The 22,145-nt window shown below is 36.7% G+C and overlaps 1 protein-coding gene across 3 annotated transcripts in view; it reads right to left on the bottom strand.

Moving 5' to 3' along the window:
• The window catches only part of alien (COP9 signalosome complex subunit 2 alien), a 142,289-nt gene that overhangs the window by 64,353 nt on the left and 55,791 nt on the right, over positions 1 to 22,145 (bottom strand). For 2 of the 3 annotated variants that reach the window (XM_067157459.2, XM_068230442.1), the window contains one exon: positions 7,557 to 7,751. In XM_067157459.2, coding sequence (XP_067013560.1) covers positions 7,557 to 7,751 — 195 coding nt within the window. Of the gene's footprint in view, positions 1 to 7,556; positions 7,752 to 15,352; positions 15,413 to 22,145 lie in introns of all 3 variants that reach the window. The other variant, XM_067157469.2, reaches the window with a different exon arrangement.

Here is a 22,145-nt window from a genome sequence, read left to right on the forward strand (position 1 = left end):
CAAAATTTTGAGAAAACAACCCTTTTTCTTATGAGATGTAACCGGAGGCAGTTTGAACCAAATTAATATTTAAAAATAAATAATACTTTATACATATACTAAAAATGTTTTTTAAATGTTAAAATGAAATATCTGTAGCTTCTAAACTAAGCAAAATTTATTTATGGCAAATGTATTATTTACGTTCCATACTTCATTTTCTGTATTATCACAAATAATTTTGGAGTTCGGATTGAAATTATTTAACAAAATATTGTTATTGTCAACTTGATCTGAAGTCTAAAAGAACTAGCACAACAGTAAGCACACATTGTTTGCCTACACTTTGTAGATACAAACCCAGAACCTCGAATAACACTAATACACACCTACAATATAACACACTGACCCCGTTTCCAGTTGTTTTCCACACTTACAAAAATTTATTTAAAAATATGTTTTGCAATGCACACACCATGGCATCCTTTTTGGCATTTGGTACGCACGGTTCTTCAGCTGGTCCTACAAAGGTTTATTTATTTACATAGTTTACGCCCACATTGGAGCACTTAAATCAAACCCAAATACATTTACGTTAACAAAGAATTAACTGAAGATTCAGCTTGCATCATCTTCTTCCTTTCCCAAAACCTCTTCATTCTGGCTGACCTGGCTGCCCTTTCTTCATCAGATATGACATATTGTTTGTGTTGTACAGTTTTTAATGACAATCTTATTTGTTTGTTCTTGAGAATCCTTTTTTCTTCTCTATTTTCAATTTGCTTCATTGTAATATTCAGCTCTTCTAAATCATTCTGAACTTCTTTAAACCAATTATTTTTTGTTTTACTTTTCCAAAAGTAATTAAATAGTTGTTTTATTATCCTATTATAATTTAATCTTGAAGGATGACAGAAAAAGGCAATTCTTCTTTTTCTCATCGTATCTATCGTATCGTCTATAAACCACTGCATTAGACAATAATCTCCATTGTCCATCCACCTGATGTTTTTTATTAATGATTGTTCTGAGTATCCTTCTGTCAACCTTTTGCAGTGTATCAGTTGTTGCTTTGGTGTTCAATTTAAATAGTGTTTCACAAGCATAAGTCGCTTCAGGTTTAATGACGGAACAGTAATGTTGTTTAGCATTTATTGAAAGAGATTTTTTCTTGTACGTTGGCCATGTAATTCATTGTGCTTTTTTTAACTTAAATGTTCTGCTTTCTATTGATGATTTTTCATTGGTGTTCCAAGTTATAATTTCACTAAGATATTTAAACTTATTCACAATTTTAATTTGTTTGATATTGGCTAAGGTAATGGTTGGCGCTGTAACAGGGAAGGTTGACATTATTTCTGTTTTTTCATATGAAATTTGCAATCCAACTTTTCTTGCTATGTTATCAAGTTCTTCTATTTGCAATTTAGCTTCTTCCACATCATCAGCAAGTAGTGCAAGATCATCAGCGAATGCTGAACAATTGAGTCTTATTTTTCTGCCAATCTTGATGTTAGGTTGACACATCTTCTTCCAATCCCGCATGATTTTTTCCATCACACAATTAAACAATAATGGTGAGAGTCCATCTCCCTGCCGAAGTCCAGTTTAATACTAATAATAATAATAATAATAATAATAATAATAATAATAATAATAATAATAATAATAATAGCAACAACAATAACAATAATAACCACCTTGTGACATGAGGCGGCAAGTAACCTAGTGCACTGTTTGGCTCCATGACTAAATGGTTAGCGTGCTGGCCATTGGTCGCAGGGGTCCTGGGTTTGATTCCTGGCAGGGTCGTGAATTTTAAATATCATTGGTTAATCTCTCTGGCACAGGTGCTGGGTGTGTTGTCTTCATCATCAGTTCATCCTCATCATGATGCGCAGGTCGCCTAAGGGCGTCAAATCGAAAGACCTACACCTGGCGAGCTGAACATGTCCTCGGACACTCCCGGCACTAAAAGCCATACGCCATTTCATCTTCACCTAGTGCACTCTTCTCAGTTTTATCATTGTTTGTTTGTTTGCTAATTTACGGCATCTCCTTTCCAAGTGGATAATTGTTTTGAATGTTGCTTCCCGTTTCAACTGATACAGCCATCGCCTTTGTAAATAATGTTGTTGTTGCTATTGGCTTTACGTCGCACCGACACAGATATGTCCTATGGCGACGATGGGGCAGGAAAGGGCTAGGAGTGGGATCGAAGCGGCCGTGGTCTTTATTAAGGTACAGTCCCAGCATTTGCCTGGTGTGAAAATGGGAAACCACGGAAAACCATCTTCAGGGCTGCCGACAGTGGGGTTCGAACCCACTATCTCCCGAATACTGGCCGCACTTAAGCGACTGCAGCTATCAAGCTCAGTTGTAAATAATGAGTGTTTCTCGTAAACGTATGACACGTGAATTGTAGGCAGAACTCTACAAGAACTGTGACGATGACTTGTTAGATTTATCAGATTTCTGGAAAGAAGTTACTGTAAATAAGGAAGCAAACAAACAACCAATAAAATTGAGAAGAGTGCACTACGTTACTTGCCGCCACACGTGGTTTATGTTGAAACAGCAACAGCAAAACTGCACAGCTCGGCGATAAGGTTAGCGCGGACTGGCGAGCGCGAGGTGGCGCTCTTCATTAGATGTGCTGCACTGTACTTATTGGTGTTTATTTCGTGCTTTGACTCTCATACTCAATCAACTTTAATCTAACAGCCCCAAAAGATCTTCAAGACACTTAATATAGCATCATATTATTCATGTGTTAAAATATTTGGCCAACAGATATCCTTTTATTCCACTGACGAAATATCGTCAGCTGGACTTTTTAGCCAGTGTGACCATTGACGGTATATCGTCAGTTGGTCTTTCTCGCAAGGACTGTCACTGACGATATATTGTCAGCTGGTCCTATAAGGGTTAAATTGCATCAGTAGACTAAGTGCTGTTTTTTTTTTTACAAGAAAATCTATGTACTGCGAGTATAAAAATGTTGAAATTTGGTGAAAAGGTACAATCTATTATCCTACAGCACCAGGAATACCATGTTTAGCAAAATTATGTTTGCACAAAAATTTTAAACATAACCTAAAGTTAAATTCTAATATCTCAAAACCAACTTTTGACGCTTGGACTAATTATGCATAACGGCATCCAATTGTTCATGTCGCGTCATTTCTGTGAAAAGGGAGGCACGCAATTTCAAAAAACCCATCCAGTCATTCCTTGAAGTTCTGTTTAGTCTGGAGTTGGTAACAGTTATAGATTGTAATGCAGAATCCTTCTATGCAGTTTGTTACTAAAAAATAAGAATTTTATTAATGACTTTTTTTTTACAGAGTCGTACTTTGTACTGCATTCAATCTGAAACCATGTTGAATCAGACCATATTTAACTGGACATTCACTGTACTTGCAACAGTTAAAGCAGTTTAGCAACTCAAAAGTCTCCATAGATAGATGTAGTATTTGCATTTCACTCGCACGTCCGACTATTCGCTTAGCCCTCTTCTACCCTGATAGTCCAAAATGATGAATCTAATAAAATGATTGTGTGGTCATATAGTCAATTTTCCGCTCCTTCTGATGATGTCAAATGTAAAGCCTATTTTTCACAATTATGTTATTTTGGTGGAAATCTATATTTTTGCAGATAAATAACTTACCCTACAATATATTCATAAAAAAACAATGATCAAAACAGATACAGATTTTTATTTCCTGATGTTGATAGAAAATACTCTCTTTCTCTGGGCAATAAATTTTATGCTACAAGAAAGCTATATTTTTTATATTAAATACTTTTGAAAAATCTTGGAAGGTAACAGAGAAAAGTTAAGTAGCGGCTAACCTGCTTTGTTACTGATTGTACATTAGTGACTAAACTAAAAAAATGGAAGAAATATTTATAATGTATGAAATTGTTTTTAAAATAAACCAGAGCACAGCATCAAACAGCATTCATAAGTTACTGCAACTGTGCCCAGCACTGGATGTTGCAGTCATGATTCAGTTGAAAGTTTTCTTTACTGAGGTGTTCCTTGTCTTGTCCTCCGATTGCTTTTAATGAAGGGAAGGAGAAGATTCCGTATTCCTCAGTGTTTGGCGTGTGAGGTTCAACTGTGAAGTTGAGTGACTCTTGTGTTCTTTATAAACTGCTTGAATTTTATATTTTATTATTATTATTATTATTATTATTATTATTATTATTATTATTATTATTATTATTATTATTATTGTTATGTTATATTAACCCTTTAAGCAGGGAGCTTGGTACACACCAGCTCACTCTCAGATGGGGAGAGATTTCCCTGATTGAAGAAAATATTTAATTACTTGAATAAAAACAATCTTAGACTAAAATGAACTATTGAAGGGCCCAAAGAGAAATATTTACTTGAATATAATGTATTTAATTGTTGAAAAATTAGATTATTTTAATTTTTCAATACTTTGTGCAAAAACGTACTAAGTGCTTTCATACTGTGATATCGAGATTGCTTCTTCCTAACAGCAAAGCTCTGGTTTTCGTTTATACAGTAACTTTTACCTGAATATTTTAGGCAGTTTACTATCAATCTCTGCCTGGAAAAAAATGTTTCTGTATATGTAAATTGTAGATTTACAAAGTTTACGTGTACTTAAAAGATTTAAAATGGAATAAATTATAATACAAATTTTTTAAAAATGTTGGTTAGCACTTTCAAGGGATCAAGTTTATATAGCCATCCTACAATTCATAAGCTACACAAACGGACTATATTACACTACAATACAGGTAATATTTACAGTATTTACAGTCTTCACAGTGTTATGTCTTTTACAGCTGTTCATTATGATACACACAGAAGCAGATCATGTTATATAACCTGTCTCGCCTTTGCATAATTTATGTGATTCCATTCCGAAATGCGATTGTTTTCTTGGTATGTAAACTTTCCACCCTAGCCACCCATTCCATAGGAAGATGTTCTCGTCAACTGACATTTTGCCATGAGGGGTGTAAGCTTCCGAAAATTTTGCTAACAGGTGGTCAAATACTGGATTTATCTTGTATATTTTGGGAGGAAGTTGTGCATTATTCACCTCATTGTCCGAGATATGTAAAAAGCTGTGGAGGAAAATATAATAATAATAATAATAATAATAATAATAATAATAATAATAATAATAATAATAATAATAATAATAATAATAATGTTATTGGCTTCATGTCCCACAAACTACTTTTACGGTTTTCAGAGGAGCTGAGGTGCCAGAATTTAGTCCCGCAGGAGTTCTTTTGCATGCCAGCAAATCTACTGACAAGAAGCCAACGTATTTGAGCACCTTCAAATACCACCGGTTTGAGAGAGAATCGAACCTGCCAAGTTGGGGTCAGAAGATCGACCACTCAATCTGGCAAGAACAAGTCTCTTCTGTGTCATCAGCTCATAGAAAATAGGTGTAGTGAACAAGCGTCCTAATATAGGTTTCTGTACAATCCCCTGCGGCAACAGTATGGCCATAAGAAGCTTCATTTCGTCCTTATTTGTTCGGACACTGTCTTGATCTCGATTCCTACCTTTCATCTTACTAAACTGGGTTTTATATGTGATTTCCTGCTCGGCATCTTTTGTCTGTTCAGCTATGTTCTGGCATATATTGTCATAAAAAAGTAATTAAAATATTTCGCTCAGTTTTGTTTTTCCTAAAAACTCTACATTTACATCACGATGGAATTTTGGATCAAAGCGGGACTTTCTTTGTCCATTTTCAGTATAAGTTGACGAAGAACTTGCAATGGTTCGATTGTAATCAGTATTATCGTCGCAACTGTCACTGTCATGATCGCTACTTGAACTGGAATCGAGCATGTGTTGTCTCTTTTGCGACTGCTGAACATTCACATCAGCTAGGCCAAAACCCTGTATATTCGAGCCTGCACTACTTATTCCAGGTAAGTTCCTGTCACTTATAAATTCCCCTTTGGCAGAACTTACTTCACTAACATCCAATTCTCTCCACTAAATTCCAATATTTTGTTTATCATGGCCCATAAATCATCTTCCTCTAACAGTGCGGGCCGGTAATTCGTTATAGATATTTTAGTGGAAAAAATGTAAGAAAAAGGATCGAATAGAGCCCTGGTCTCTGCAATTTGGACGGAAATCAAGAAGCAAGCCTGTATTATAGATGCGTATGATAATAAAATGTTGTGTAACTCGCAGTAAACACACACTCCAATCGTGAAGGAAGAACTCAAACTGGGGATAATAAATCAGGTCACAGTTTTAAAATGTCATCAAAGAGGTCTGTTCAGTGTCATAATCTCTAGAAATCCCTTCTACAGCAATATTATTACATCCGAGGGACGATTAGGCGATGAGCTAAAGCTTCAGCGCGAAACTGTTAGGCCTTAGGTCGTTTTTGCCCGGACGTTAGTTGCGTTCTTTATGTTGCAACTCATGGATGACACATTGGTATTGGGAGAACATAGTTGAAAAAATGCACATCAGAGGGCAGAATCATCCAGAATACGCTGCTGAACAGGAAATAAACATCTGCAGGCAGGCAACTGAGAAAAAAAATATCCGCGTTCTCCACCGAGCAAGCGATTTGTAGCCGCAGATCTCGCTGCATCGCCCACCGAACGGGTTAATTAAGAATACAGAAACTAGAAAGCATAGTAATGGTAAACTGTGCAGTAGGGAAAGAATTACTATACTGAATATATTTAATTATTTCTTAAAGAAAATAAACATTGCCGAAGCAGTTAAAGAGAGAGCAGAAGCTACTGGGGGTTCAAAAAGTTAAATCCATTTTAACTATTACTTTGCTAATATAATGATATTTGTGAAAATGTTGTTATAAAAAATATCATTATTGAAATTAAATTTAAAAATTATAATGCACGCATTTAAATCATACTTTCAACTTTGCTGTATAATACTTAGATAACTGTATTCAATCTAAAGGGCACGAGGTACAATTATAAGCGACAAACAAATACATAGGAAATTTTTACGTTTTTCACTAAAAAGTTGCCTGTACCGTATAAAAGTTTTGTCTCATCATGTGCCTGGTGTTGCACAACTTTATATGTGCAGTGAGTGCAGCATCAGTGCACCCCATTTATGCGTACTGTATTTTAAGGTAGAAATGTATTATAGCTGCTATTCTTACCAGTGTATCCATGAAAATACTCTCTGCATAAATAACAATAATTAGAAAACAGAAGACCTTCCAGATTCCTGAGAATCTCAGCACTGAGAAAGTTCACTGTCAAACTGAAGTACTGACATATACGAGTCAAACATTAATAGGAAAGAAGTAGATAACTTACTTCAGCCACAACACAAAATGCATTTTACAGACTATGATAAACTAAAGAAATGCAAGAACAACTTCTGAAGTACAAAGTAATATCTAAATACTAGATATAATTTGTACATGGCCAATAAAAGTGTATCCATAAACATTCCTGACTTCTCTAAGCACTCGAAAATAAAATAAGGTAGCTCCACTCTGAAAATACATTTTCACAAGGGATATCAATGCTATAAAATTGTTAGAATGAAGGTGGCTTACCAGTTTAAAATTGATTTTAATCATCTGCTTGAGTGCTTTAAAGCCCCACTCGCCTTTCTCTCCCCCTTCCAAATCCAGAACTTTCTGGAAAGATGCAAGAGCTCCTTTGGGGTCATCTTCCTTCAATGCCTTTGAATTGTAGTATTGGTTTTCTAAGTCGACATCAGGTTCAGAGTTGCTATCTTCAGAATACTCCTGAAAAACAAATAAAAATAAATAAATAAATAAATAAATAAATAAATAAATAAATAAATAAATAAATAAATAAATAAATAAATAAATAAATAAATAAATAAATAAATAAATAAATAAATAAATACACTTAGGGTCAAATCTATTGTATGCTCTTTTTCATGTTCCTACTTTCTATATTTGATTTGATTTGTCACTTGTTTGTTTCTTCCAATTACAGTTGAAAATGGTTTATAAATAACCTAGTTGTACTTCCAAATTAAGTGTAGGATTTTTACAAGTCCCTGTGAAACAGCACGGTATTAAAAATATTTTACCGAGTTACACACAACCAATTTAAACATAATTTTCACTTATGTGCTACATATTTTGAATCTCAAGGTTGAGTTGTATGTACTGTTTTTCCATTCTTGTTCTCAAAATACAACACGCAAGCTGTCGTGCAACATAACAGAACTAGCTCACAGAGAAAACAGAAACAGCATTAATTAGATTTGTTGAGGTGCGTTAATGCCACCATTTTGATATTTGGGACCAAAGATAATTTTTAATAATAATAATAATAATAATAATAATAATAATAATAATAATAATAAAATTAAAGGTAATGGTATACAAATAGGGGACAAATTCTGAGAAGTGCCGTTTACTACAATATGCCTACATGATACCTACACTACATAATGCAGGTATAACAGTTTGATAATTTTCACATCAATATAGATGATTGCTCACAGCATCTACAGCAGAAACAAAGTGACAGGAAATACCATCTCCCTAGAAGAAAAAGTGAGATTTATTCAAGAAAAGGAAGATAGCCCATAAAAGTCCAAAGCATACAGTTTACTGCAACTGGTCTTGTTCTATTGCACATTTATTAGCAGATTTTTCTCTGAATTTAGGAAATGTTTAAAGAAATCTTCCATTATGTAGACTAAGCAAGTATCAGAGTGAAAATGGAAAGGTCCAAGGTCCACCATAATACCAGAGGTGCGAAAGTAAGTTTAAAATCTTCATGAAAGTAAATTTCTTGCAAGAGTTTATTTTTCTTTTCACGCCAAGGTACCGCTAAGTGCATGAATGTGGACTATCTGGGCTAAACGTGTGAAAAGTGGTGTTGTTGTGAATTAATATAAGTGAATACTTGTTTAGTCTAGTGCTGATACTTGACTTCATTGTTGGTAGTGTTATCCAAGTCTGATTTCATGGTGGTATAGTGATCTTGAGCATTAATTAGATTTGTTGAGGTGCGTTAATGCCACCATTTTGATATTTGGGACCAAAGATAATTTTTAATAATAATAATAATAATAATAATAATAATAATAATAAAATTAATAATAATAATAATGTTATTGGCTTTACGGCCCACTAACTACTTTTATGGATTTTGGAGACGCCAAGGTACCGGAATTTTTTCCTGCAGGATTTATTTTTTACATGTCAGTAAATCTACCAACATGAGCCTGACGTATTTGAGCACCTTCAAATACCACCAGACTGAGCCAGGACAAAGATAATTTGCCAAAGAGTAATCATCGTGAGAGTAAGATACAGTGTTATTCATAAATCAGTGTCACATTTGAATAACATTTTGATGTTGCTGTATGAGATATGCGAGTCCGAATCATGTACATGTGGAAACAGAAAATCTGCAAGTTTGTGTCAAATAAAGACCGTGCATGGTGATGCCGTTGGCCGCTAGGCAGCACAAGTGTAGAAGTGTTCAAAATGGCACTCGCAGGCAACAAGAAGGCATTTTGTGTGATAGAATTTGCGAAAACAGAGGCTACTGTGACTGTTCAGCAGTGATTTCACACTCGTTTTCACAAGGACGCACCAGATCGCATGATGATCATAACGTGGTATCAAACATTTGTGTGCACGGGTTGTCTGTGTCCACCCAAACAACCCAGAAGGCCGGGACCGTCAGAGGCCACTGTCTCACGTGCTCTAGAGTCATTTCAGTGCAGCCCTCGGAAATCAACAACTCGTGGTAGTCTGCACCTGGGAATGCCACAAGCGACTGCGTGGCGGATTCTTCAGAAGCAACTGAGGGTAAAACCGTACACATAGCAACTCCTGCAGGCGCTCACAGATGGTGACAAAGAGGTTCGCACAGAATTTGCCACCGACATGCAGGCTGCAATAGCAGCTACTTTTGGTGACAGACTCATCTTCTGTGACAAAGAACATTTCATGTATCGGGGAAAGTTAACCGTCACAACGTACGCATTTGGGGGACAACGCTCACATGAGATAATCGAGCATGTGCACAACTCCCCAAAGATCAATGTGCTCTGCGCCCTGTCAAAGGACAAGCTTTACAAGCCCTATTTCTTCGTAAAATCGACAGTGGCTGGCATCAACTGGATATGTTAGAACAACGGCTTATGCTGCAACTGTGCACAGACAGTGGCGACTTCATTTTCTAACAGGACGGGGCCCCGTCCTATTTTCATCGACTTGTGCGCGCACAGCTGAACAAGAAATTACCACAACGCTGGATTGGACAAACAGCTGACCATGACGTCACATTGTTGCAGTGGCCACCCTGTTCCCCAGACCTAATCCATGTGATTTCTTTCTCTGGTGACATAAGGACAGAGTCTACATTCCACCACTTCCTGCTGACTTGAATAACCTCCGAGATTGCATTACACCAGTGATAGCAACGATCGACTGTAACATGCAGGCACGGGTGTTGGTGGATATGGACTATCGCCTGGATGTCTGCTGTGTATCCAAAAGCACACACATAGAACACTTGTAAGGTATGTCAAACTTGGAGAGACATTTACAATAAGAAAAAAAAAAAAAAGCTGAAAACTAGAAAAGTAGCTGGAATTGATAAGATTTCTGGAGATATACTAAAGATAATGAGTTGGGATATTCTACCCTATCTGCATTATAGACATAAAGCTGAAAATTACAGGGCAGTCAGTTTGACATGTGTTGCATATAAGATTTGGAAAAGCCTTCTTTTTGATTATATCAAGACATGTTTGTGAAATTAATAATGGGTTAGATAGAATTAGTTCAGGTCTAGGAAAGGTTATTCCACAGAAGCTCAACTTGTAGAATTCCCGCAAGATATAGCAGATATCTTGGATTCAGGAGGTCAAATGGACCGATCTAAGGCATTTGATAGGGTAGATCATGGGAGACAACTGGCAAAAAAGAGTGCTATTGGACTAGACAAAAGAGTGACTAAATGTGCGGCTATATTTCTAGAAAACAGAACAAAGAAAATTAAGAGTTGACAAAGCTTTATCTGATCCTGTAATCATTAAGAGGGGAATTCCTCAAGGCAGTATTATTAGGCTTTTATGTTTTCGTATATATATATATATATATATATATATATATATAAACGATATAAGTAAAGAACTGGAATCAGAGGTAACGCTTTTTGTGGATAATGTTATATTCTGATATAGAGTAATAAATAAGTTACAAGATTGTGAGCAACTGCAAAAAGAACTTGACAATGTTGTAAGATGGACGACAGGCAATGATATGATGATAAACAGAGTTAAAAGTCAGGTTGTGAGTTTCACTAATAGTTTTAATTACTGCATTGATGGAGTAAATGTTCCTTATGAGGATCACGTAAGTACCTAGATGTTAATATAAGGAAAGATCTTCATTGGTGTAATCACATAAATGGGATCGTAAATAAAGGGTACAGATCTCTGCACATAATTACAAGGGTATTTAGGGGTTGTAGTAAGGATGTAAAGGAGAGAGCATGTAAGTCTCTGGTAAGACCCCAACTAAAGTATAGTTCCAGTGTACGGGACCCTCACCACAATTGATTCGAGAATTGGAAAAAATCCAAACAAAAGCAGCCAATTTGTTCTGGGTGATTTCCAACAAAAGAGTAGCGTTACGAAAATGTTGGAAGGTCTGGGCTGGGAAGACTTGGGAGAAAAGAGACAAGATGCTCGACTAAGTGGTATATTTTTCCTGAATCATGTATGATAGAATAAATAATTTTTAATCATTAAAAGTTTATTAACAAGGTGGACCCAACATAAACTAATTTAAATAGTTTCTTTAATAGATTTAGACAAGTCAATACAGGATCAAATAAAATACCTGTTATGGTTAAGTTTATCAACAGTAAGTGGTATGTTCTGAGCTGTTAGTGGAAAGATTGTGTGGAATGACATCAGTACATGAATAAGTAGAAGTAGGAAAGATCACAATATGAAGATAAAGCTGGAAATCAAGAGAACAAATGGGGATAAATATTTGTTTATAGTTAGGGGAGTTAGGTTTTGCAATAATTTACCAATGGAGATGATCAATAAATTTCCAAATTCTTTGCCATCATTTAAGGAAAGGCTAGGAAAACAACAGATAGGGAATCCACCACCTGGGCGACTGCCCTAAATGCAGATCAATGTTGACTACTCGATAATCCAATTTACACTCAAATTCCACACATACTTAGACAACTCTGTAGAGAAAAACATTTAAAAAATAAACAAACCATCACTTCCCAACAACTTGTCCTCCAACTTAAAATCCCTCCGTGACCTTCACGATCCCCCTTCTCCTACGTGTTCTCCTCATGCCACAACACACAGATACAACACGTGTCAAGCTAGAGCTGCCAGTAAAGCAAGGCACTATCGTGAAGCAAGTTGGCTGCAGAACTGTTTAAAAAGGGGGTCAAGTCTTGTTAAAAAGTTTCTTCTCCCTTCAGCTCCTATTATTTAATATACACTTATTTCTCTCCCTCATTTCAGATCCTGTACAAGATAAGCACTTTGTGTTCGATTTATGCAACTAAGACAACATCGTCTTACTCAAATTTTAAAGAAGTCCCCTTCTCCATACAACTACATATTTTTACGCTTTATCAATCTTTGACACTTCAATTTTATTATAAGTTTACTCAATCCCAAAGCAGTGGCATTACTTACCGTATTTACTCGTGTATTAGACCCCCTTCCCCCCCCCCCACTTTTACAGCCAAAAATAATAAAGGGGGGGTCCAATATGTGATAACCTCAATATTTTGTGCAGCGATATCATGACTTCTAGGTCATAAAGAGCTATACATTGTACATGTAAACATTCTATACTATTATTTAACAAACTTAGAATGTACTTATGTTATACTGCCTATTTTCATCGGAAGGCAGTATTTCTAAATGTAAAAGGACAAAAAATGGTTAACATGACTTTCAGGCCTATGGTACATATAAAAGTCCATTTTAGTTACTCATATCACGTCATTCGTTACATCTCATTAATTCCTCTGGCGAGGTTGACGTCAGGAAGGGCATTACGGCCGTAAAAACTCGCAACGAAGATTTGTCTCACTTCATACTCGAAACCCGTAGAAGAAAGGGATAAGGGTATCGTGTTATATAATTAAATATTGATACAAAAGAACTTAATGGCCAGTCATTTGTCTCTTATCAGTTCAACAGTAGGCCTACCACACGGTAAACCGGATTACTGCTTTCATTTGAATTATCGCCTTATACCGCCAACTTCCCTGCCTTGCTACCGGCGTTTCAGCATTCTAAGTGACGTCATCTTCACTGCTCGTCAGTCGCGTCAGCCATGCTTCATTCTCTTTGAGCCATGCACTGCAATCAAGAGCATACGAAGTCCCGTAGTTTTGAACTTTTTAAAAATAATTTCTTTCCTGACTATAGAGTCTAAATAGTGTAAATCTATTCCCAGATAGTCTCTCATATTCCCAGCTGGTGTATATGTAGCAGAAGCCACTCCTTCCGAATAAAGCCGTCCTGTCGAAAGCATGCCAAACCATCAGCTGATAACTAGTGTATGTTACGAGTTGTACTTCCGAATGTAATACATAGTAAGTGAAAACATTCTTTTGATAACTGCGGCTGTTGAAACACAGACCCTTATTTTTATTTCATGCTTGTTCTCTACATTTATCACATCAAGATTTGCGTAAACACCTGTCCATGAGATAAGGCCCCAAGACAGACCACATTGTTTAGTTTGATATATTATCGCCCCGATAGTGCCAAAAGTTCGACAGAAAAAATAAATAACAGGAAAATATACCACATTTATGGATATCTACAGGTGTGGCGGTAATGCATTTTATTATCATAATGTTTAATTTTGTACGTTCGTTGTCTCTTTTTTTATTAACGCATACCCTAGTGTGTTTTGTTTGGCATCTCCGAAAATTGGTTAAAGTACATGGAGACATAAAATTATTATTATTATTATTATTTGTTAGGTACGTTGGCGAGTAAAACAATCTTTTTAATTGGATAGCTTTTATTACGTTTTAAACTTACTTCCCTCCAAATATATACCTATATTGGCCCGAGTTATGAGATATTAAACGACCACTTTGTTAATGATCTCGCCTGCTGTATAAACAGCAACAAGCGCGAATATTTCTCAACTAAAGTAAACTTGTTTCCTCATCCCGAGGTGGTACAGTTCTTTTTAGACACACCCCTAGTGGAGGGGAGTTACATGTACTGCTTTTAGCGCATATAAACCTTCCTGCTATTCGTAAATCTCTGGCAGTACGGTACCGGGAATCGAAGTCAGACCCAAAAACAGCAACTAATTGTGCTAACCATTAACTACAAAACACAGACATACAGCATGACTGATGCATGCCTTCAATGCGCGGGTTGGACACGAAGCTAGGCCTATTCATCTTTTTTGTGCAACGTCATCTGAGCTGCAGTAGACCTATACTACAGAGGCGGACATTTCTTAACTAGGAAACACAGATGTACCGCATGAATTTGACGTGTTTTCATTGCGTAGGTCTTACGGATGAAACTATTTACAAATTCGTGCGGTGTCATCAGAGCTGCAATAAGACTTGTACCAGCTTCGAAGCGGAATCGTCATCGTTCTCTGACGAATTACGTTGGGGGGTCTTATAGGCGAGATTTTTTTCTCTTCATTTTCTTCGTCTCGAAAACCCAGGGGGGTCTAATACGCGAGTAAATACAGTATTTTTAAGGGCAGCCCTATACAACAACAGATGAATTATATGTATTTCAATAAATATTTGAAAGTCGCGTGATAATCATTTTTATTATTTATACAGGTTCACGTGGTCCTTTTTTTTACAAACTTTTTAGGTGATCTCATGTTCATGTCTCCTGTTTTAAACACATTTTGAAGAAAATACTGTCCTCAAGAATTTTTAAGAACGCAACCCAAGTAGCCCAGTGTTTTTTAGTGAATTTAATCTTATTCAAACAGCTGAAGATGCACGATAAGAAGGCAAAACATGTCCTGTTTTACTCATTTTAATATCTATATGTAATTTAAATTATAATATGTTGTATCGATAAGGTGGACTTATTTAAAAGGAAAAAATCGTTTTGAGTGGAGAGTTTGTGTGGAATAGAAGGTAGATGAATAAACTTGAGTGGAGCTTTTAAAAGTAGGAAAGATCATAATATAGAAATAAAGCTGGAATTCAAGAGAACAAATTGGGTCAAATATTCATTTATAGGATGAGGAGTAAGGGATTGGAATAATTTATCAAGGAAAATGTTTGATTTATTTCCAAGTTCTTTGAAAATATTTAAGAAACAGCTAAGTACAATTGAGAAGGAATCTGATACCTGGGTGACAGCTCTAGATGCAGATGATTGAATGGGCATACCAGTGCTGCTTTACAGTGTCTGAGAATGAACACCAAAGGCTTCATTAGTGATTAGTAGGGCCCGAATTTTTATGTACCTGTACTATCAAAGTGCAGAATATGTACATAAAAATGTAGTAAATGAAATATGTTATTAAGTAATATTAATAAAATATGTAATAGTATTACTGCACTAAATTTACAAAAATATTCACATATTCCTTTTATTATGACTTACGATTATGATACAGTAAAATTGTTTTAAATATCTCCATACTTTATGACAAAGTCATTGTTGTTGATTTAGATAATCTACATAGTCTACTGTTTTCTAATTTTGACAGTATTAAATAATTAAAGGATAATCAAATTAATTAAAATGAATGTTATGCATTATAAATTCTGGAGTATATTGAAAATGAACAAATAATTGTTACTAAGTTAATAGAGAATCTGGCTTTAAACCTCTATTAAGTAACACAAATAGTACGGTAACTTTTGTTGTAATGCACAATGTGTCACCAAGAAAAAATCCCCGATTTCCAGTATGATATTTTGGCGCTGATCCGATAAAATTCTCTTGTAGTAGTCTGAGAAAGACCGTTCAACATCGCGGGGAAATCACCAGGATGTTTTTTTTTTTTTTTTTTTTTGCTAGTGGCTTTACGTCGCACCGACACAGATAGGTCTTATGGCAACGATGGGATAGGAAAGACCTAGGAGTTGGAAGCGACCGTGGCCTTAAGGTACAGCCCTAGTATTTGCCTGGTGTGAAAATGGGAAACCACGGAAAACCATATTCAGGGCTGCCAACAGTGGGATTCGAACCTATCTCCCGGATGCAAGCTTACAGAGAACGTATTTTAAAAGATGAAACTAGCAGAGTGAAGTATCTTCGTGGGTCTCTTCTTGTTAGCCACTAATGATCTTGCAAACTGATAAAGAGCTTGAATAACCTAGATTTCGTTTCCAGACTGCATGGAATATGTTAGAAACCCTGAATAGCGAAAGATACATAGTGAGCCCTTATTGAAGGTAGAAACGGGGACACTAGGCATAACAGATTCAGAGAAAGGATTAGTGCTCTTGTATGCAGTTGAGGCACTCGGATCTACTGCATTTCAGAGGCAAAGGGTTGAAAATCCCAATTTTAAAAGAATTTTAAAGCCAAATTCAGGAAATGAAATTGCCAATTATTTTACTATAGTCCAAAAATTATATGAGCTGACAAAATTTTTTATTTTTTAAATAATTACCTAGATATGTACAAAATGTTGCATTCCTCAAATAATATGTAAAAAATATGTTATATTAGTATGAATATGTAAAATGAAACAGGTATAACCACCACCACCACAAGAAATGAATTTCATAATTCATCTGTATTGTCAGCCTCAACAAGATAGTAGGTCTTAATAATTGAGTGACTCCACCTTTACAATATTGTACAATGTTATTCCTTTATACACTGACTGACAGAGCAAATGCAACACCAAGAAGGAGTGGTTCGAAAGGGATGAAAGTTGGGGAAAAAACAGAGACGGCACGGACGAATAATTGATGTTTATTTCAAACCGATATGCAGGTTACACAATGCGCACGGCATTGACTCAGTAGGATGTAGGACCAGCGCGAGCGGCGATGCACGCAGAAACACGTCGAGGTACAGAGTCAATAAGAGTGCGGATGGTGTCCTGAGGGATGGTTCTCCATTCTCTGTCAACCATTTGCCACAGTTGGTCGTCCGTACGAGGCTGGGGCAGAGTTTGCAAACGGCGTCCAATGAGATCCCACACGTGTTCGATTGGTGAGAGATCCGGAGAGTACGCTGGCCACGGAAGCATCTGTACACCTCGTAGAGCCTGTTGGGAGATGCGAGCAGTGTGTGGGCGGGCATTATCCTGCTGAAACAGAGCATTGGGCAGCCCTTGAAGGTACGGGAGTGCCACCGGCCGCAGCACATGCTGCACGTAGCGGTGGGCATTTAACGTGCCTTGAATACGCACTAGAGGTGACGTGGAATCATACGCAATAGCGCCCCAAACCATGATGCCGCGTTGTCTAGCGGTAGGGCGCTCCACAGTTACTGCCGGATTTGACCTTTCTCCACGCCGACGCCACACTCGTCTGCGGTGACTATCACTGACAGAACAGAAGCGTGACTCATCGGAGAACACGACGTTCCGCCATTCCCTCATCCAAGTCGCTCTAGCCCGGCACCATGCCAGGCGTGCACGTCTATGCTGTGGAGTCAATGGTAGTCTTCTGAGCGGACGCCGGGAGTGCAGGCCTCCTTCAACCAAACGACGGGAAATTGTTCTGGTCGATATTGGAACAGCCAGGGTGTCTTCACATGCTGAAGAATGGCGGTTGACGTGGTGTGCGGGGCTGCCACCGCTTGGCGGCGGATGCGCCGATCCTCGCGTCCTGACGTCACTCGGGCTGCGCCTGGACCCCTCGCACGTGCCACATGTCCCTGCGCCAACCATCTTCGCCACAGGCGCTGCACCGTGGACACATCCCTATGGGTATCGGCTGCGATTTGACGAAGCGACCAACCTGCCCTTCTCAGCCCGATCACCATACCCCTCGTAAAGTTGTCTGTCTGCTGGAAATGCCTCCGTTGATGGCGGCCTGGCATTCTTAGCTATACACGTGTCCTGTGGCACACGACAACACGTTCTACAATGACTGTCGGCTGAGAAATCACGGTACGAAGTGGGCCATTCGCCAACGCCGTGTCCCATTTATCGTTTGCTACGTGCACAGCACAGCGGCGCATTTCACATCATGAGCAGACCTCAGTGACCTCAGTCTACCCTGCAATTGGCATAAAGTTCTGACCACTCCTTCTTGGTGTTGCATTTGCTCTGTCAGTCAGTGTATTTTATTTTAAAAAGGGATATTTTTCATCTCTTCCTTGCAAGATATCTTCAGCCTAAAATTATTTTTATAACAAACGCATGATATTCTTAATAACACTAAAAAACAATGACATCCTTAAAATGTTTTAGAGTCAAGATGACTCAATCTGTCATATGTAAACACAGTTATTAAATGATGAAAGTTCCATTGAGTTTGATACTCAAAATAAAAATTAATATGATCACAATGTTCTAAAAACGGAAATAAATCTTGAATTAGGCTGAGTATGTATGTGTCTGTTTAAACAGGGCTTGTTTTTCTACATGGAATTACTCAATATGCTGGTTATGTAGCCGGACAAAGCATGCGATCTATATATTATTGGTACCGATATGTGAAAGATTCTAAAAAAGAAGAAAAAAGGTAAGAGACCTGTGCAAAATTCTACGGTAAATGAGATGCTTATGACGTCTGAATACCTACTTCTCCGCCCTGTTTATCTCTCTCTTGTCCAGCCGGCTCGGGTGCGGTCCTGTGTGGGACTGCTGCTTACTGTTGATTGTAAGCTAGGAGCAGCATGTTCCAGAGCGGGGATGAGGGGGGTGGTAGTAGGGGGAGACAAGTGGAAGGGAACGGAAGAATTAGAAGCATTAGAATTGTTCGTATACTGGCAATTTTTTTTTTTTTTACGATATCTTCAAAGAGAATGTTATAAGTTTCAGAGATTTCATTTTGATTACTGTTGAGACTAATTCTCTGATCGATATTAATAAAAATATTTTCATGTATGTTGAGGAAAGCGCCTTTATTATTTTTAGGAGTGAAAGATCTTGTTTAATGTCGGAAAGATGTGGGACTACTCATGGCTGAGAATTTACAATATTTTTTTGCGTTAATGTGCTCTAGATAATGAATAGAGATGTAACTAGTGGAACAGTGGGTACAAGTCAATTTGTAGACTCCTGAATTTGAGAATTTAGATCTAGTGTTGATTTTATGACAATTAAAAAACAAAGTGGAATTATTGTTGACAGTCTTAAAAGCTATATTAAAGTTCTGTCTTTTAAAAGGATTTGTGATTTGATATATCATTCATCATCATTATCACCATCATCATCATGTGTCCCACTCCAGTTGCCCAGGTGTGGTTAACAAGCCTCTTCTACTCCTTCCCGTACTTCCACTTTTCCTGCTCCATTACATCCGCCACATCCAATCCAGCTTCTCTAATGTCCTTCCAAACCTGATTCATCAATCTTCTTGGTCTTCCAACTGGTCTCTTTCCCTCAACTTCTCTTTCCAATTCCCTTCTTGCTACCCGTTCCTTTCCCATTCTTTTTACATGTCCGAACCATCTCAGTCTTGCTTTCTGTAAGTTCTGTACTAACGGTCCTATATTTAGCTCTTCTCTGATTTTAATATTTTGAATTCTATCTTATCATTATTATAAGTAAATGTGATGTAGTTCTCTCTTCTTTTTTTGGTTCTTTCACAGGAGTAGTCACAGGCTTATTTCTGATTTTATTGACAATTTTGTCAATGAATGATTTATTGAAACCATTCTTGATAGCTAGACTATAAACTATGTTAATTTCCTTCTTTAGATTGCTAGCCGATAAAGGGACACCGAAAGCTCTATGTATCAAACTGAAGTTGCTCTCTTTTGGACTTCAGGGTGAAAAGAATCCTGACTTATGGTAATATCTGTTTGTGTGGGTTTTCGGTAGATGTTATAGGTAAGTTTCTAATTAGTCCTAGTGAGTTTAATCTAGGAAATTCAGTGATTTGTCAACTTCTGATTCTAGAATAAATTTTATGGAAGGATCTATTTGGTTCAAATGATTGAGAACTGTTTCACCATTAGAGGCTCTCTGGTGAATTACAGTAAAACCGTTATCTACATAACGCGTCCAAAAGACTGTCAACATAGATCACTGCAAGAGTGCCCAAAGAGGGTACTTCCATTGAGAGGCCTTCCTGTCTATAAATTGTATTATAAAATGAGAAATAAATATCGGAAAGGACAAATTTCAAGATATTAATAAATTCGTCCATTTCATAATGTTTGAAGAGCTGTGTTTGTATAGGTTGTTCAATTAGGTTAATAGTTTTGTTGACAGGTACCGGTATATTAGAATACATATTAGTTATAAGGATGTATTGTATAATGGTGCTGTAATATGAGGTTTGAGGGAATTTGGCAAAATTCAACTGAATTTTTGATGGGGGTTCTTATTAAAAAATCAAGTGTTTCTTCAAAAAATCATGTATGAATTTGGATGTTTTGTAGGTAGTTTCTGTAGTTAATTGGTCTTATAGGAAACCATTTTTGTGGGTTTGGGCATGGCCCTCTCTAATGAGGTACTTGGATACATACTAATTAGCACTCATTAGCTTCCGAGCTTCATGTTCAAACAGGATGAACGATGTGTTTTTTAAGGATTTGTTTTAAGCCTCTTTTGAACTTTGTTAGTAGGATCTTTTTTTTATCTTTATGAACGAGATATCTGAGAAAAAAATTGTTTTTTCAATGAAATTTTGTTTGTACATAATGACAGTGATGTTCCCTTTATCAGCTTTAGTAACTATGATTTTATTTTCTTTAAGTTTGAGATTCTGTAAAGCTTTGTTAGGAATTTGGGGAGTTTTTTGAATTATATGAATTATGAGAAGTGGATAGGTTGGGTAATTTTTTCCGTATGTCATATTTAGTCTCCTTGTATTTCCAGAGGTAAATTAGAAATATTCTGTTTGTTTTCTGCTACTATGGTTATTAAATTCTCTGGTTTGTTTGAATGGGGCCAGTTATATTTTGGACCTCTTTCCAGTACATTAGCTTCAATGTTATTAAAATGTAATTATGTTAAGTTTTTGATGGGAGGATGACAGTCATGTTCGTTACTCGAAACTTTGGAGTTGTTAACTTTTGAGGGTAGTTACTATTGGACTTTTTACTGTGCCAAAGTCATCCTAATTTTTTACTTAAAGTATCTTATTTCTTGGAAAGGATGTTCTGGATTCTAATATTTGGAAGGAGTCCCATTCTAGCGGAATATATGGATCACATGATATGTCCGGCTACATAACCAGCATATTGAGTAATACCATTTAGAAAAACAAGCCCTGTTTAACTAGACACATACATTACTCAAGCTTCCAACTTAAGATGTCATTCAATGTAATTCAAGATTTATTTCCGATTTTAGAACATTGTGATCATCACATTAATTTTTATTTTGAGTATAAAACTCAATGGAACTTTCATTATTTGGTAATTGGTCTTATGACAATTTTTAACCACATGAATGGTTTTATAACTGTTTACATTTGATGGATTGAGTCATCTTGGCTCAAACATTTTAAGGATAAGTCATTGTTTTCTTTTTAGTGTTAAGAATATAATGTGTTTCTTATTTTTAGGCTGAAGATGTTTCACAAGGAAGAGACTAAACATGTCCCTTTTTAAAATAAAATAGGAATAACATTGTACAGTATTGTAAAGGTGGAGTCACTATTATTAAGACCTTCTACCTTGATCAGGTATAACCATATCAGAACCACAATTCACCAATATTTTTCATTTTCAGTTGACTACTAGTAAAGGAATGGAATATGTAATTACATAAGAATCCAGGCCCTAGTGATTAGAGACCTTCAAAATGTGAATGTATCGCCAAATTTCAAAGATTGCATGGGTGGATCACGACACCGAGGAGGTGGTACTCAGTCGTGCCGGGAAATCATATGAATATGAAGTCTTAATCTTTGCAAAACACAGGAAAGCAGCCTATTCTGGTCATATATACAGCCCGATACAACTGATCATAGAAAGAAAATGTGGACTTAAGTGGAGAATATCCTGGATGCAGAACCTCTAACAGTAGTTCGACATCCACAATAAAGCAAAT

This window comes from Anabrus simplex, chromosome 1 (genome assembly GCF_040414725.1).
Source record: "Anabrus simplex isolate iqAnaSimp1 chromosome 1, ASM4041472v1, whole genome shotgun sequence".
Taxonomy (NCBI): domain Eukaryota; kingdom Metazoa; phylum Arthropoda; class Insecta; order Orthoptera; family Tettigoniidae; genus Anabrus; species Anabrus simplex.